Source organism: Rattus norvegicus, chromosome 3 (genome assembly GCF_021556685.1).
Source record: "Rattus norvegicus strain SHRSP/BbbUtx chromosome 3, alternate assembly SHRSP_T2T, whole genome shotgun sequence".
In the NCBI taxonomy this organism is placed as follows: domain Eukaryota; kingdom Metazoa; phylum Chordata; class Mammalia; order Rodentia; family Muridae; genus Rattus; species Rattus norvegicus.
This window is the reverse complement of record NC_141536.1, coordinates 133097097-133111714: the sequence shown is the minus strand read 5'-3', so window position 1 is coordinate 133111714 and position 14618 is coordinate 133097097. Positions and strand designations below refer to the sequence as shown.

At 44.5% G+C, this 14618-nt stretch overlaps 1 protein-coding gene across 4 annotated transcripts in view; it reads right to left on the bottom strand.

Annotated features, from left to right (window-relative positions):
* The window catches only part of Cfap61 (cilia and flagella associated protein 61), a 278953-nt gene that overhangs the window by 256764 nt on the left and 7571 nt on the right, over positions 1 to 14618 (bottom strand). For all 4 annotated transcript variants that reach the window (NM_001430465.1, XM_087652240.1, XM_087652242.1 and 1 more), the window contains 4 exon segments: positions 3179 to 3305; positions 3537 to 3604; positions 4369 to 4445; positions 7374 to 7524. In NM_001430465.1, coding sequence (NP_001417394.1) covers positions 3179 to 3305; positions 3537 to 3604; positions 4369 to 4445; positions 7374 to 7524 — 423 coding nt within the window.

Genomic DNA, 14618 nt, shown 5'->3' with positions numbered 1-14618 from the left:
CAACATGCCAGGCTCAGAGGTGATTTCCCCCCCAAAAAAATATCTGAATGGGTTCATTGTTCTATGCATAACTAGAGCTTGAATTTGGGATCTTCTACACGGCAAGCAAGCACGATGCCTGCCAGTGTGTTTTGTTTGTGGAGGAGGTATTTCCATTGAATTCTTGGATGCAGAGCAGATATGGTGGGGGCGGGGAAGGTCAAAACTGCTTGTATGTATGCCTAGCTATGAGTAATTCTAATCCCTGAATCTGAGAGTATTATTAACTAAGAGAACCTATCCTTCAAATATAGTAAAAATGGCAGGGAAAAACTGAGAGCTTTTAAAGTGAAATTAAGATAAAGGTATAATAACTATTAGATTTCCTAAAATATACTAAAATTTTCATTTATGGGAATTTTCCATTTAAAAAAACAAAATTGCCAATTTGTGAATATGTTATTAATAAAACGGCTTTAAAGAAGCTAACTTCCTGAATGGCTAAGGGTGTCCCTGCCCAGGGGCTCCCTTCCCACCACACATGAAAGAAAACAGCCATACCTGCCTATCTGCCCGGTGACGGCCATTCCAGGGAGTTCCTGCTTCCGTACCTTTGCCCATTCTGCCCCTTTGGTTGAATTGTGATTCATCCCCTTCCGAAACCAACCTCAAGAGGTCACCTTGTTTGTGAAGTCTTTATTTCTTTTATTTTTTTCGGGGAGGTATAATAAGATAGAAGAAGGCGCATGATCTTCAGAATACAGATTGATGAGTTTGGACAACTGTACATGTCCCCCACCCGTGCACTCTCACGGCCACCTGCCCCTGCACAAGTCCCTCTTGCCCCTCCCAGTCTCACTTTCTGTCGGATTATAGGTGCCACCAACCTGATCTACAGACTAGCTTTACATTCATGTACATTATAAGACTGAGCTAATATATATATATATATATATATATATATATATATATATATATATTCTCTATCTCCTTTTATTCAGCAAGAATCTTCTTAGATTGATCCATGCAGTCGCTACAGGAGCAGCTCGCTCATTCTGTTCAGTGGAGTAGCATCCATTGCAAGGATGTACCACAGTGTGAAATGAGTAAACACTCAGAGGGCCATTCTTAAGTGGGGAGGGCATATGAGGCTCTGTTTATTGCTCTATGTCCTTCCCTCATACAAACTAAATATCCTTATAGTTCATTGCAGACAGGCCCCTCTCCTCCACTTAACTCTCAGCACCTTTGTGATATGTGTGGTGCTGGCATTAACCTCAGGAAACTGCACAAGGTAGGCAAGACGCCAGTGCCTGCAATAAATGATATTCAGTGCTTCCTGGACTGTTACATGTACTCAGAGGTACACTAAGTGCAAGACTTACCGTAGGTCACAACAGTTCTGTGCCACGGAAAACATATTACACTGCTAACAGAGAGACACGTGGCCCCTGCAGCATCAATTCCTTTTTGCAAATTAGCTCACTGACAAGTGGCAGAATCTAGATCAGAATCTAGATCTAGACTGTCATCGTCACATGCTCTTAAAAATGATGATGTAACACTACACCCTCTTCCTCCACAGAGAAGCTATCATCTGTGTGATGATATACTTAGTTCAAAGCAGGCTACTGTGTCCTCATAATTTTAAGCTAGCACTCTATTGGGGACATAAAGGATCTTCACTTGGGGACTCAGGTCGCTGAAGTAAGGTGTCCTCTTAGGCTGCCTTGTTAAGAGCACAAATCTCCCACACGTTTTCAGGAAAACCAAGAATGTTAAGCACCCAGGACTGTCCTTTCAGGGGGAAGAGCATATAACCCGTTTCCCCAGAAAGCTGGGAATTGGAGGGGATGAATAGCCTGGTGACCTGTGTTATCTGTTGGGCCAGGCCATATCAAGCTTCTACAACCACAATCAGAGGCGGCTCATAATCTAAATGATGACACTTACAGCCAGAGACTCTTCCAAGCTACCACGACCAGAATGACTAGGACCAGAGATCCCTAATAGTCTAATGACCCTTACGTTATCTTTATAGCCAGGGGTTCCAAGTTCCCTCAACCAGGTCTAGAGGTGGCTAATAGCCCATTACATCTACCTGTATGTATGACTGAAACCAGCCCAGATCCTTTCTTAGGCTCTTAAGCTAATGCAGGTAGCTTATCTCCAGAACTCACCTTGTTGGAAGCGATGACATGTACCCTGAGTTGACCTTTTGTATATCCCTCCTCTTCATGCACTAGGGAATGTATGGGGAACTTTTCTCCACACTATACTGCATTTAAATATACTGGCAATAAACCACCTGGCATCAAACTTCCAGATTGACCGAAGTCAATCCGAACCAAAATTTCATTTTCACCTCTTCCAGGTCCGTTACCCTACCTGCCTACACCTACAGACACCCTCCCTCCCTGGCTGTCTGCAGTGACTCACATACACTGCTGTGAGCTCCTGACTAGCATACCACCATGAGGCCTCTCCATCACAGCCGTCCTGGGGTGGAAGCCCTCCCGATCCACAGCTGACTTCCTTCAGAGCAAGCATCCAAAGAGAACCAGGCAGAAGCTTCCAAGGCTTAATGCACCACTCCACCTAGCTGTACTGGGGAGAGCACTCACAACTTCCCGGAGTCACACAGAGGGCATCCACAGCCCACCAACTGACGAGAGGACTAGGAAAGTCATACTGTAATGGGGGAAGCAGGGTGAAAGATAGAGTAGGGCTACCTTGGAAAAAGTACTTTGCCACAGCTATACCCTTAAACTGCTACACTTGGGGAATGTTATGGGACACTGATGGTACTGACTCCAACTGAAAAACTCTTGGAGACAACAGTATCCTTTATTCACTAAGGGTCAGAACACTGGTGGGTTTTACAGGAAGACTAAATTGGCAGATTCATTTTCAAATTTGCTTTATTTGATAGTTTTCTAACTCGCTGCAGGATTAAGGACTATGTTTTAGACCACCACCACCCCCCCCCAGCAGTAAACGAGTAATTCTGCAGCCACACAGAACCAAGTGAAAATAGTTTTGCTAATTATGCTATCCAAGAGACTCTAGGAATCCTTGAATGAAGGTTATGATATCATAAAAATTTAATCTACTTGATTGGGGGATCCCTTAAAAAGTCTCTTATAAAAAATGACCATCCTGAGAGGTTCACATCACACAGGCACTGTGCCAACCGTACCTGGCTTTGCGAATGTGCAGCTGAGGGTAGTGGTCGTGCCTGTGACATATGTGCACGGCAAACTCTTCGTCATAGTTCATACATGGAATGTTCCCCACTTGGTCAAACACAGTTATCAGAGTTGAGCCTAAGTCACAGAAAAGAAAGAAACGTGTCCTTGTTTGATCAAGGGATAACTTTAGGATTTCAGAACAAAACGTGGTCCCCATTCCACATGGAGCCTTACTGGTCACAATTAAGTATACACAGGAGGTGCTTGAAGTCTGATGACCAAGCTTCTCTCCCATTCACAGGCGTGTTACTTTAAGCTTAAGTTCCCTGTCAGCTACTCGGGGCACTGGACTGGTGAGGACCTTACCTAGACTCAGATATGTTGGCACTATAAGGAATATGAAGTACAGTTCTGGTACTGCCTTGAACACAGTCCTGGAGAGGGAAGACAGGGTGGGACAGTGTTAATAACAAAGCAGTCACACTCCCTGCCCCTGAGGAAATGAGGTGTCTGGAAAATTACATGGGCTCAGTTGCTCCCTGCCTGCCAAGGCCAGAGCGTCTCCCAGGCTACTTTCTTCCCACTCTACTTTTCCTCCAATTCCAAAGAGCTCCTCTCTTGTCTGTCTGGGTGGAGGCTGCGGGAATAAAAGGGCATGATGTCCGAGTGGCACACCAGATTTCTGCTGACATTAACCTTTGACCTGGCATCTGGATGGTCTGGTGTGACATTACATAGTGCTTTGAAAGCTGAGTCCCGCCCCCCCCATCCCCACCCGGAGGTCTGTACAGGCTGTCAGAGATGCATCGCCATGACTTGATGGCATTGCTCACCATCCTTCCACACACCCTATTATTTGGGATGCTACTGCAGGCTGTCGTGACCATACACATTTCTAAAGGGAGAGACAGGGAACTCTTATTTTGAGAACCTATAAGTGTGTGAGGCTTGACTCCTTCCTGACCACTCAGATCCATTTCTTTAAATGCCTGTACTACCTGTTGGCCTCAGAGGGTAGTTTAAAATGAGAGCTTGATAGAGAACGAATTTAAAGAATTCAATTATTTTCTTTACTGCTACTATTAAAGAGGATAGATATGATAATAAACTATAAGCAAATTAAATGCTTCAAGTCATTTGAAAACTATTTCGTAGGGCATCCTCTATGATCACCATCTATAAGGCGCGCTCCACTCACCGGATGATCTCCTTGAGGCAGCCAGTGGCATACTCGTCCACAGCCACAAAGAAGTGCATAAACAGTGTATTCAGAGGCTGCAAAAAAAAAAAAAAAAAAAAAAGACGGAAGTCAAAGGCTGGACCTGACAGGGCTCAGAGCAGTCCCAATGGCAGAGCTGGACAGCACGTGTGGGTGACAGCTTACAGCAAAATGACAAGACACCCAGAGAGCAGTCTGAGCTCCCTCAACACTTCACTCGCTGCCTTCTGCCTGACTAGCACACAATTATTCAAGGTAATGAGGACTATGATTTTGGAGTACCCGGCCCTTGCTCCTGCCCTCGTGGATGAATTGTGAGTAGGGAAGAGCCTGCAGGGGAGTGAAATCGATTATGGACTCCATAGTCTTGCCTTTGGGGGTGTCTACCCCAAGTGAAAGACAATCACCCTTTCCCTGGGGCTCCTGAGCCAGCAGCTGCTGCTCTGTTCATGAGACCCGGGGGAGAGATTCTCTTATGAAATTGAAGGATGGAAGGCAGATGCCACATTAGGAATCCAAAGGCTCTCTTTTTTATTGTTGTTGTTGTTGTTCAACATTCCCAGAGTCCAAATCAAATTATGACTCCTGGGATCCAGAAAACCTGGGAGTTAAGAACTCAGAGAAGCAGGACTCTCACACGGCTCTCAGCAGCCAAGCTTTGAAAGAGCTCTATCCTTTTAACTTTTGGAGATTAGCTGACCTAAACAATAACAGTACTCCCATGTAGCGTCTCTCAGTCCCTGTGTTCATGAGCATCCTAGAAACGACACAGATACAGATGACTGCTGACAGTAGTGCTGGCATTTGCACTGGGAAAGTGGGGACTCTGTGTGTCTCGGTTTCCTAGTAAGGCTGTCCCTCCCTTGGTGTCAGTTTTGGATATTGGTTCCTGGACCTCTGCAGATATCAAAATGGATGGATGCTCGACTCTGGTCCCTCTTTCAAGTGGTGCAGTATCTGTGCATATGTGTCTGGTGTGCATATCTTACCATGTTTAATGGCGTTTAAGTGTGGCTCCAGGGGATGGTCTACAGTGTTATTTGGAAATAACAAGAAGAAGCTCTGTGTGTGTTCAATTCATGTACAATCATTAAAAAAATTAAAAAAAAAACACTTTCCATCACTAGTCAGTTGAATCCATGGGTGTGAAACCTGAAGATAAAACGAGCTAACTGTAGTTTTCTAGGTGGCCTTGGGCTACCAACAACATAGCTATGTGTTGTCTCCATGTCTGTTAGATGGCGTGTGACTCAGAAGCACTCCACAGGAATTGGCAAGAGAAGAATTGTGAGTTTGACCTGTGACCTTGAAAATTCCCCCAGAAGCACACAGCACAAACTCCAAACCCAGATAGCAATAAACAATAGGGTTCTAAGTACCTTCTATGTGTTAATCCTTTAATCTCATAACCTCTCTGAGCATCTGCTTGACATCGAACAGGGCTGGCCTTGGAGTATATAGCTTACTGCTTGCTTCATTTATCTAGAAAAGTCAAGCTTTGCTCTCTAAATGTCTTTAAGACAAAAGCCACTACTTCGGTGGCAAATGCTAATGGGGTAGACGATACTCTGAGGATTTAATTAGGGCTCAGTGGGTGCTGCTCAGCAGAAATGTAAGGTTACAGATGCAAACCAAAACATAATGCCACACTTTCTGGCAAATACACTGAAAAAGAATAAGAGTTGGGGCTAGGGAGATGGCTCTGTGGGCAAAAGTGCTTGCTGTGTAAATGTGAAGATCTGAGCTCAAATCCCCAAAATGCACACAGAAAAGATAGGCGTGTCTAGAATCCTAACACTCCTACATGAACATGGAAGGAGGAAAAAGGCAAATGCCTGGGAACTTGAGGCCCAGCTGCCTTGGCGTGGGCAGCAGAAAAACAACAAAATGAGACCTTAGTAGAAATAAGGTGGAAACAAACCCTGACACCCAAGGCTGCCCTGCCCTCCACAGATGTGCCGTCATATATTCAGCAACATTTACACCTATGGACGTGCATATGCATCCAGGCATAAATATGCCCAAGAATAAGGATGAATAAGCACGTTGTTTTGTTTTGTTTTTTTTTTTCCGGAGCTGGGGACCGAACCCAGGGCCTTGCATTTGCTAGGCAAGCGCTCTACCACTGAGCTAAATCCCCAACCCCAAGCACATTGGTTTTAAATGTTTTATTTAGCCGAATATGTTCATTATAAAATTAATATTAATAATTAATAACACAGCTGTTTATTTGCTTTGAGACAAGGTCTTGTGACAGAGACCTGGCTGGCCACTTACTACTGACTTCAGCTCACAGCAATCCTCCTGCTTCAGCCTTTCAATTATTGTGATTACAGGAGTGTTCGGCCACACGTGGATATTTAATATTAAAAAGAAAACCTCACTGGTGGCATACTTCGCACTTTTTTATTGAGTACTTCGAATCCAGTGTACGTCTTATATTCACAGCACATCCCAGCTCAGACTAGCTAACCTCAAATCTACAATGGCCTCCTGAACTCAAAGGTGCCACCCTCTACCAGGGCATTTTAAATGTTACAGGATACGACTAATTCTGAAGCTCTGCTGTCACTTCTAGGGCAACTGCCTAGGTGACAGGGACCTTCCTAGGATATCACAGACCTCAGCAAGGACACGGGGACATCAGTGGATGTGACACACATATGTGACACGCAAATCCTTTGCTTGCGGTGCTTGTTAATTTAAAAGCATGAGGTAGGTCATGGGGGCAGCCGGCTGATAGGGCCACCATGTACCCATCCTGTAGACTCTGGCCTCCTGGGCTCCAGCATTCTATTGCTCTGTTCTTAACTGTTAGGATGCTTTCGGCACCAGTGTTGGGCTTCTCGACCCAGAAACTGAATGACGCTGGTCTGAAGCCAGTCCCTCCCTTCCACAGCTGGGTTGTTCTAACAAACATGCTATGTGTTTTCTTACTGTCCGCGGTCAGACTGTTCTAGTCAGCATGCTTTGTGCTTTCTTACTGTGCATGGAATTTCTTTGTCAAGTTCCCTGAACACTGGGATCCAGTTGTCCTGCTTGGCAACATTCCAGTTGGGATAGTCCACGAAGATGGAGTGGGCCATGATCTCCTCCTTGTCATTGCAGACGGTAACAGCGAGGTTTGCCTTTTCTCTGTGAAAATGCACACATGAACAGAGACAGCCAAAAGTGAGGTGAAGGCAGGCCATCTCCCTCTTCCTCCAGGCTAATGGAGCTCAGGACCTGCTGCCCATTACACCTGGGGGGACAGGGGAAGGACAATGTTGCTGAAAGCTTGGGTGTGCTTGTTCAGGGTACCTAAAGTCATCAGGTTGTTATTTAAAAGTATGTTTCGCCAGAAGTGTTATGTTTATCTTAGTTAATATCTGAAGGCCTTTCTTGGCACACTGGGCAGAAGACCTTTCCATTACACACTTTCTCCTAACACAGTTGCAGTGGCCAACGGTCCTTTGCTGAGACCGAGGTGATACTCGGGATAATGAGACTTCGTGACAAAAGCCAGCAAAGTCCAGGGCAAACTGGGATGATCAGATCTCCTGCACACAGTGACAAAGCTGTGTTCAGTTCCAGCTTTACTGGCATTCTTAGGCAGTTTTTTTAAAGCCCAGAGCCCATATCCTAAGTCAGAGTTCACATAGTGCGTAAGCATCTATAGTCACCAGTTCACTTTCTACTGCTGTGATAAACATCAGGACCAAAAGCAACTCAGGGAGAAAAGGGTTTATTTATGGGATGGTTTGTATATTCTCAGCCCAGGGAGTGGCATGATTAGAAGGTATGGCCCCGTTAAAGTAGGTGTGGCCTTGTTGGAGTAGGTGTGTCATTGTGGGTATGGGCTATAAGACCCTCATCCTAGCTGCCTGGAAGGCAGTCTTCTGCTAGCAGCTTTCAGATGAAGATGTAGAACTCTCAGCTCTGCCTGCACCATGCCTGCCTTAGACACTTCCATGCTCCCACCTTGATGTTAATGGACTGAACCTCTGAACATGTAAGCCACCCCCAATTAAATGTTGTCCATTATAAGACTTGTATTGGTCATGGTGGCTGTTCACATCAGCCAAACCCTAAGACAGTTTATTTCATCTTAATACTTCTAGGTTGCAGACCTAAGGAAAGTCAGGGCAGGAGTTCAAGGCAGGAACTTATAGGAGAAACCACAGAGGAGTTTTGCTTACTGGCATGCTCCCCGATCACGGTCAGCACACATCTATGCCTAAGGGTGCACTCTGGAGTTCTTTCTTCCCCACCCCCTACCCTCAGGATCGAACTTTTGAACCAGGGTTTCACCAATGCTGGCTAAGTACCCTACCATCACTCTATCTCTAACTCCTTAGCTAACTTCCTTTTGTTTAAGGTTTATTTTTATTTAGTTAGTTTATTTGTTCCTTTGAAATAATGTGTGGGTGTGTAGAAACCCAGAGATGTCGGATACCCTGAAGATGGCTGGGAACTGAACCTGGGTCCTCTGGAAGAGCAACAAGTGCCCTTAAGTGATCAGCAATCTCTCCAGCCCCAAGCTACCTTTCTCATCCCAGACACCGCTCAGTGTGGTGTGCCCTTCTCTATCAATTAGAACTCAAGAAAATGCTCACCAGAGCCACCCATCCCCCCCGCTCCGGAGCCAAGATGATGGAGACGGTTTCAGAAGCAAGGGTCCTTCTTCTCAGATGTGTCAACCTGACAACCAAGACCTGCCATCACAGGCAGCATCAGCTGATAGAGATGCAGAAACAGAGACCCAGAGGGGTCTCAGGTAAGCTAAGGTTTCCTGGCACCTTCAGCAATCACAATGGCGGATGTCCCAAGGAACTGTCTCAACATTCTACCTACCTGCGAGCCTGTGGCAGAGCAAGACAGCAAATACTGTGACTCAGTATACAGCTGATCACAGGAGAAACATTTGTACGTAAGCTGACAGGCAATTTTCACTTGCTTAGCTGAATGAAATTAAATATCATCTTAAAGACTACTTCAAAGTCAGATGCTGGGAGCTACCCTGCTTTCCCACCATCAATCAGTGCATTTTCAGAGGACCTAGCGCCCTCCTTTGGCCTCCAAGGGGAACAGGCATGCATGCGGTGCACACACAGACATGCAGGGGAAAAAACTCACACATAAAATAAATCTTAAAAGAAGAAAATGAGCACAAGTGTGGAGTCCATACTGTGTGTAGCCCTGTTTTTATTAAACAGTTCATCAAGCAGCAGTCTCTCTCTCTCTCTCTCTCTCTCTCTCTCTCTCTCTCTCTCGGCTTTTCTGCTCTAGGCTATAACCTATCTGAGAACTATCCCCCTAATTCCGTGTTAAAAAAAAAAACACACATGTCACACAAAAACCAGCACACATCAGGCATGATGATCGCTGCAGTGGTGGGAAGGAAGATGTGGGCGAGAACTGAGGACAGGGAGCTGCCATTGCCTGGGGTAGCAAGGGACAATATGTTCCTGGAATCTCAATTTAAACTTGAAATGCATTTATCCATGGGAACCTTAGGGTGGTGCTTGGGTTCTATAGCACAATTAACATGGTACCATACTGCACAGACATTATGGATTAAATAAGCTTTTGTGGGTTGGCCTGGGAAGCCAGCCAGGAACAAGTTTGTTTCAATGGGGAAAATGCACTATAATTTCCAAATAGCTGCCATAATAAAAAGAGACTTCTGTAGCATTATCCTTTTGTGTACATAATTTCCATTTGTCACTGCCCTTTAGCCATTGTGCCCTTCTAGGGACAGATAAAAACCATTCTGGGATCAAAAGTGGGGGTAAGGAGGATAGATAAAACCCATTCTGGGATGGGGGCGGGTGGGAGAAAAATGGCAGAAAGAGAAGTCATGCTTTTTAAAGATGGGATTTAAACTGTTCTTTGTAATAGTTCAAATACAGGCTATTGCTACATGTACATAGCATGTCTGTGTCTATCCGTGATAGATGCATATACGGTATGTACTTCACACAAATGTCATTAAAGCTCCAATGTATTGAATTCCCAGCAATGGAAACCAGAACTCTTTTCTCTGGAGTAACAAATGCCTCATTTGTTCCACTGGTTTCAGGAACTTTCCAAAGGCAGGCAAAACTTATTTCAAGAGTACTTGGTGGGGATCTTGGTGAGGCTCCTTTCTGCTTTGTTTAAATGAGTGGGCGAGAGACCTCAGTGTTCACTGAATTCATCCCACACAGATGGGAGACTAGGACAGGGCTCTGTCCACCCTGGCCACTGCGTGATGCCTGCTGTCAGCATGGGAGCTTCAGTTCCTGCCCTGACTCATCTGCCTTGCTTGGTCTGCTCATTTTCATCCTGACCAGTGTTACTCATTTCTCTGTGAATGAGAAAAGAAAACGAAATAGACGAGAAAAGACATGTTTTGAGAAATGTCTCAAAAAAGAAATCAGTCATTAAGCCTTGAGCTCAGCCTGGCAAAGGGCCAGGAATTAGCCTGCAAAATGAAAGAGGGCTGGGTTTGGGAGCAGATGTTCCTGATGCTGCGGGAAATGAAAATGTAAATCTACCTTTCCTCCTGAAGTATGCTGGCTTCTAAGGCTCCTCACGACCTTTATAAGGATCACATTTGAGCACAACTGTTTCAGGCCTTGAACTCTACAACACTTTTGTCACGGTCTCCCAAGTACTGAGATCACAGGCACTGTGCCACCTTGTCTGCCTCACAGATCCGTAGTCCCACTACACCTTCCCACGTGGCACAGCATACTTTCCTATCTACCAACAGAGGAAGTAAAAATTACCTTCATGACTGCGCCAAGAGCCAGCTTCCCTTCAGGACTAAGAGGCTGCTTGAAGGTAAAGCCTTCAGGGAATTAGCACATGACTTACTTAGTACAGGATTTGAGAAACTGGTTTGTGGAAGCTTTCCAAAGAAGAAAAAGATCTGTAGGCGGGCCTCCCTTGTAAGACACACACGCTCTGCACTCCATGTCTGAATACCCCATTTATGAACCTGCCTTTGAGGACCAAGGAAGAGACAGGTGTATTCTCTGCCCAACCTGCTGCAGCCAGGTTGAGTGCCTTTGCACATGTAGGAAAGGAGTAGAGTGAAGATGGACCTACCTTCAGATGGGAGGATGGCGTTGTTGTTGTAGTGGCTGAGGTGGAGAGAGGAAGGCAAACAAAGGCTACACTAAGTCTAAAGTAGATACTTAGGATACAAGGAGCCACACTCCCCAGGGAGGACAGATACTTAGTTGCAGGTCTGTCATCAATGTTAGATACTAAGCAAGCTGGAGTCACAAATTCATCCAAAACTAATTTGAGACTTTATAAGACAGGAAGTTGTTATGTACACTTATGATTGTCTTATCTGTACTAGTCTTAGAAAATGGTCGCAGTGTCACTTATAAAATGGCATAGCCTTTCTCTGCCTTGTCTTCATCATCAAGCCTTCACACACACACACGCACGCACACACGCACGCACACCTACCTCTCTCCTCCCCTTCCTTATCCTCACCCCTCTCCCCTTTCCTCTCTCCCTTCTCCCCTCTCCACTTCCATCCCCACTTTAGCATAGAGTCTTTCTACATAGTCTTAGCTGTCCTGGAACTCACAATGTAGACCAAGTTGACCTCAAACTCACAGAGATCCTCCTGCCTCTGTCTCCCAAGTACTGGGATTAAAAGTCTGCACCATCCCACCCAGCACACATGGGTCTCTTTTTAGGAATCAAATTGGTCAATCAAGGTCTGACAGTATCTTGGCCATCCCTATACTATCCCAAGACAATCTTTACTGTAACACGTCTCTCTATTGAGTTTCCTTCCTCCAGATTTGTGTGGGTCTTTTCCTTTCCCACATGAGTTTAGATTTGTGTTATCAAGTCCAACAAACAATCCTGGGGAGACTGGGGAGATGGTTGTCTTTGGCCATTTGTGATTTTAAATCTTCATATCTAAAAGGCAGTAACCCCCTTGATTTATATAATTTTTCCTTATTAGCTTTCAGAAATTGACAACAGTTCCCCATGAACATAGGGGTGATCATGTCAGTTTTAGACTTGATACTTTATATTCTTTGGCATAAGTGTAAACATCTAACATTTCCAAACTATCCACGGCTAGTTCTGCATATGAAAATGGCAGTTTACTTTAATTTAATGACTTGGCAGCTGGCAACTTCCAACTTCATTGTGAAGTCTAGTGATTATTTTTACCTATTCCTTCAGATGCTCCACATAATGAATAAATCACCCCAGGCTCAAGAAACGCCACAGAAGGAGGAGTGGAAAAAATATGAGGGATGTTAAGATGGCTCGGCAGTTCAGACCACTCACTGCTCTCACAGAGGACCAACGTTCAATTCCCAGCACCCACATGGCAGCTCACGACCATCTATAATCTCAGTTCCCGGCTAAACACTCATATACAGAAAATCAAAATATGTTTTAATGTGAGGAGGATGGAAAGAGGATCTCTGACATACTGTCTGGCCAGGACGAGGCCATTGTACTCATGCGCTCACTGCAGGAATGACTGACTATACAAGGTCAAGGGAACCTGATGCTGACATTCCAGCAGTCAGGGAAAACTAGAATCAGTAAGTTAAAGGCAGAAAGGGCAGGGGGGACATGAAGGTGGGAAGAGATGTTCTAGGAGGAGGAGGAAGGAGGAGTTGGGTAGACGGGACCAAGACATTTATATGCATGCCCATAATTATCAAAGAATAAATAATGAAACAAAACGAAGAATAAATCATTTGCTAATAAGTAATCTATTTTGTTTTTTCAACCTTCAACATATACCATTTTGTTTTAGATCAGTTTTGCTGTTTTAAGAAAGGGTCTTCCTATGTAGCCCAGGTTGGCCCTGAACTCACAGTTCTCCTGCCTTAGTCTCGTGAGTGCTGGGATCACAGGTATACCCCATCGGACTGCATGTTTTATTTCTTACCACAGTAGTAAAGAAATCCAATACAATGTCAAATAAAAGACATGGTAACGAATAACTTCATGTTGTTTATTAGAGTAAAAGAAATTCATCTAATATCATTATGACATTAAGTGGTTTTATAGCTTCAGCATGTTAAGGGAGTTCTTACACTGAGTTATAACCAAGAATAACTTAGATTTTTATTAGATATTATTATATTATATTAAATATATTTGTTAAATAAAGATAAATATTTTATATCAGATAGAGATAATTTTATACTTTCTCTTCCTTTAATCTGCCAATAAAGCAAATTAATAGTTCTCATTTTCTCTGTCTCTGTCTCTCCCTCTCTCCTCCCTTGTGTGTGTGTGTGTGTGTGTGTGTGTGTGTGTGTGTACTTGCATGTGCCAGAGGTTGATGTTAAGTGCCTGCCACAGTCATAGTCATTCTTACTTTTTGAGACATGGTCTTCACCATCTTTGTAAGCTCCTGGGGTCCCCTTGTCTCTTCTCCAGCACCTGTCTTGTTTTGGGGGTTTGGGGGGGGTTTGAGTTTTTTGTTGTTGTTCTTGTTGGGTATTGTAGTTATTAGTTGGTTTCAGTTGTGGTTTTTGTTTGTTTGTTTGTTTGATTGATTGATTTCCCTGTATACTTCTTGGCTGTCCTGAAACTTATTCTGTAGACCAGGCTGGTCTCTAAATAAATAAATAAATAAAACAAACAAACAAACAAATAAATAAGAGAAAGAAAAGAAAAAGCCAAGTGGTGGGGTGCATGCCTTCAACCCCAGCACTTGGAGGCAGAAGCAGGCAGATCCCAGCACCAGTATTAAAGCGTGAACCCCCACACCCAGCTTTTCAGGTGAGGGTTAGACTGTGAACTCACTCAGGACTTCACATTTGTGGGGCAAACACTTTGCTCACTGAGTCTTCTCTCCAGCCCAATTGATCCATTTTCTAACCATAAACTAACCTTCAATTCTGGAGTCAATTTGCCCTGCTTATGACATACAGCAGTGTATTTGTAGCATGTATGTGTGGGTACACATGGGTATATGTAGGTGAGCACACTGTCACTGTCTTCAGACATGCCAGAAGAGGGCATCAGATCCCATTACGGGTGGTTGTGAGCCACCGTGTGGTTGCTGGGAATTGAACTCCACGTGTGTGCAGGTAGAAAGTGCCTGTGCATCTGCAGAAACCAGAGGGCATTTAGTGTCTTCTATCACTCCTCACCTTGCCCCTTAGAGGTGATAAAGCTCCAGTGACCTTCATGGCTGATCTCCTCAGGGCCAGGCTCACAGTTATATACATGAGACCATGTCCAGGTTTTGTGTGAGT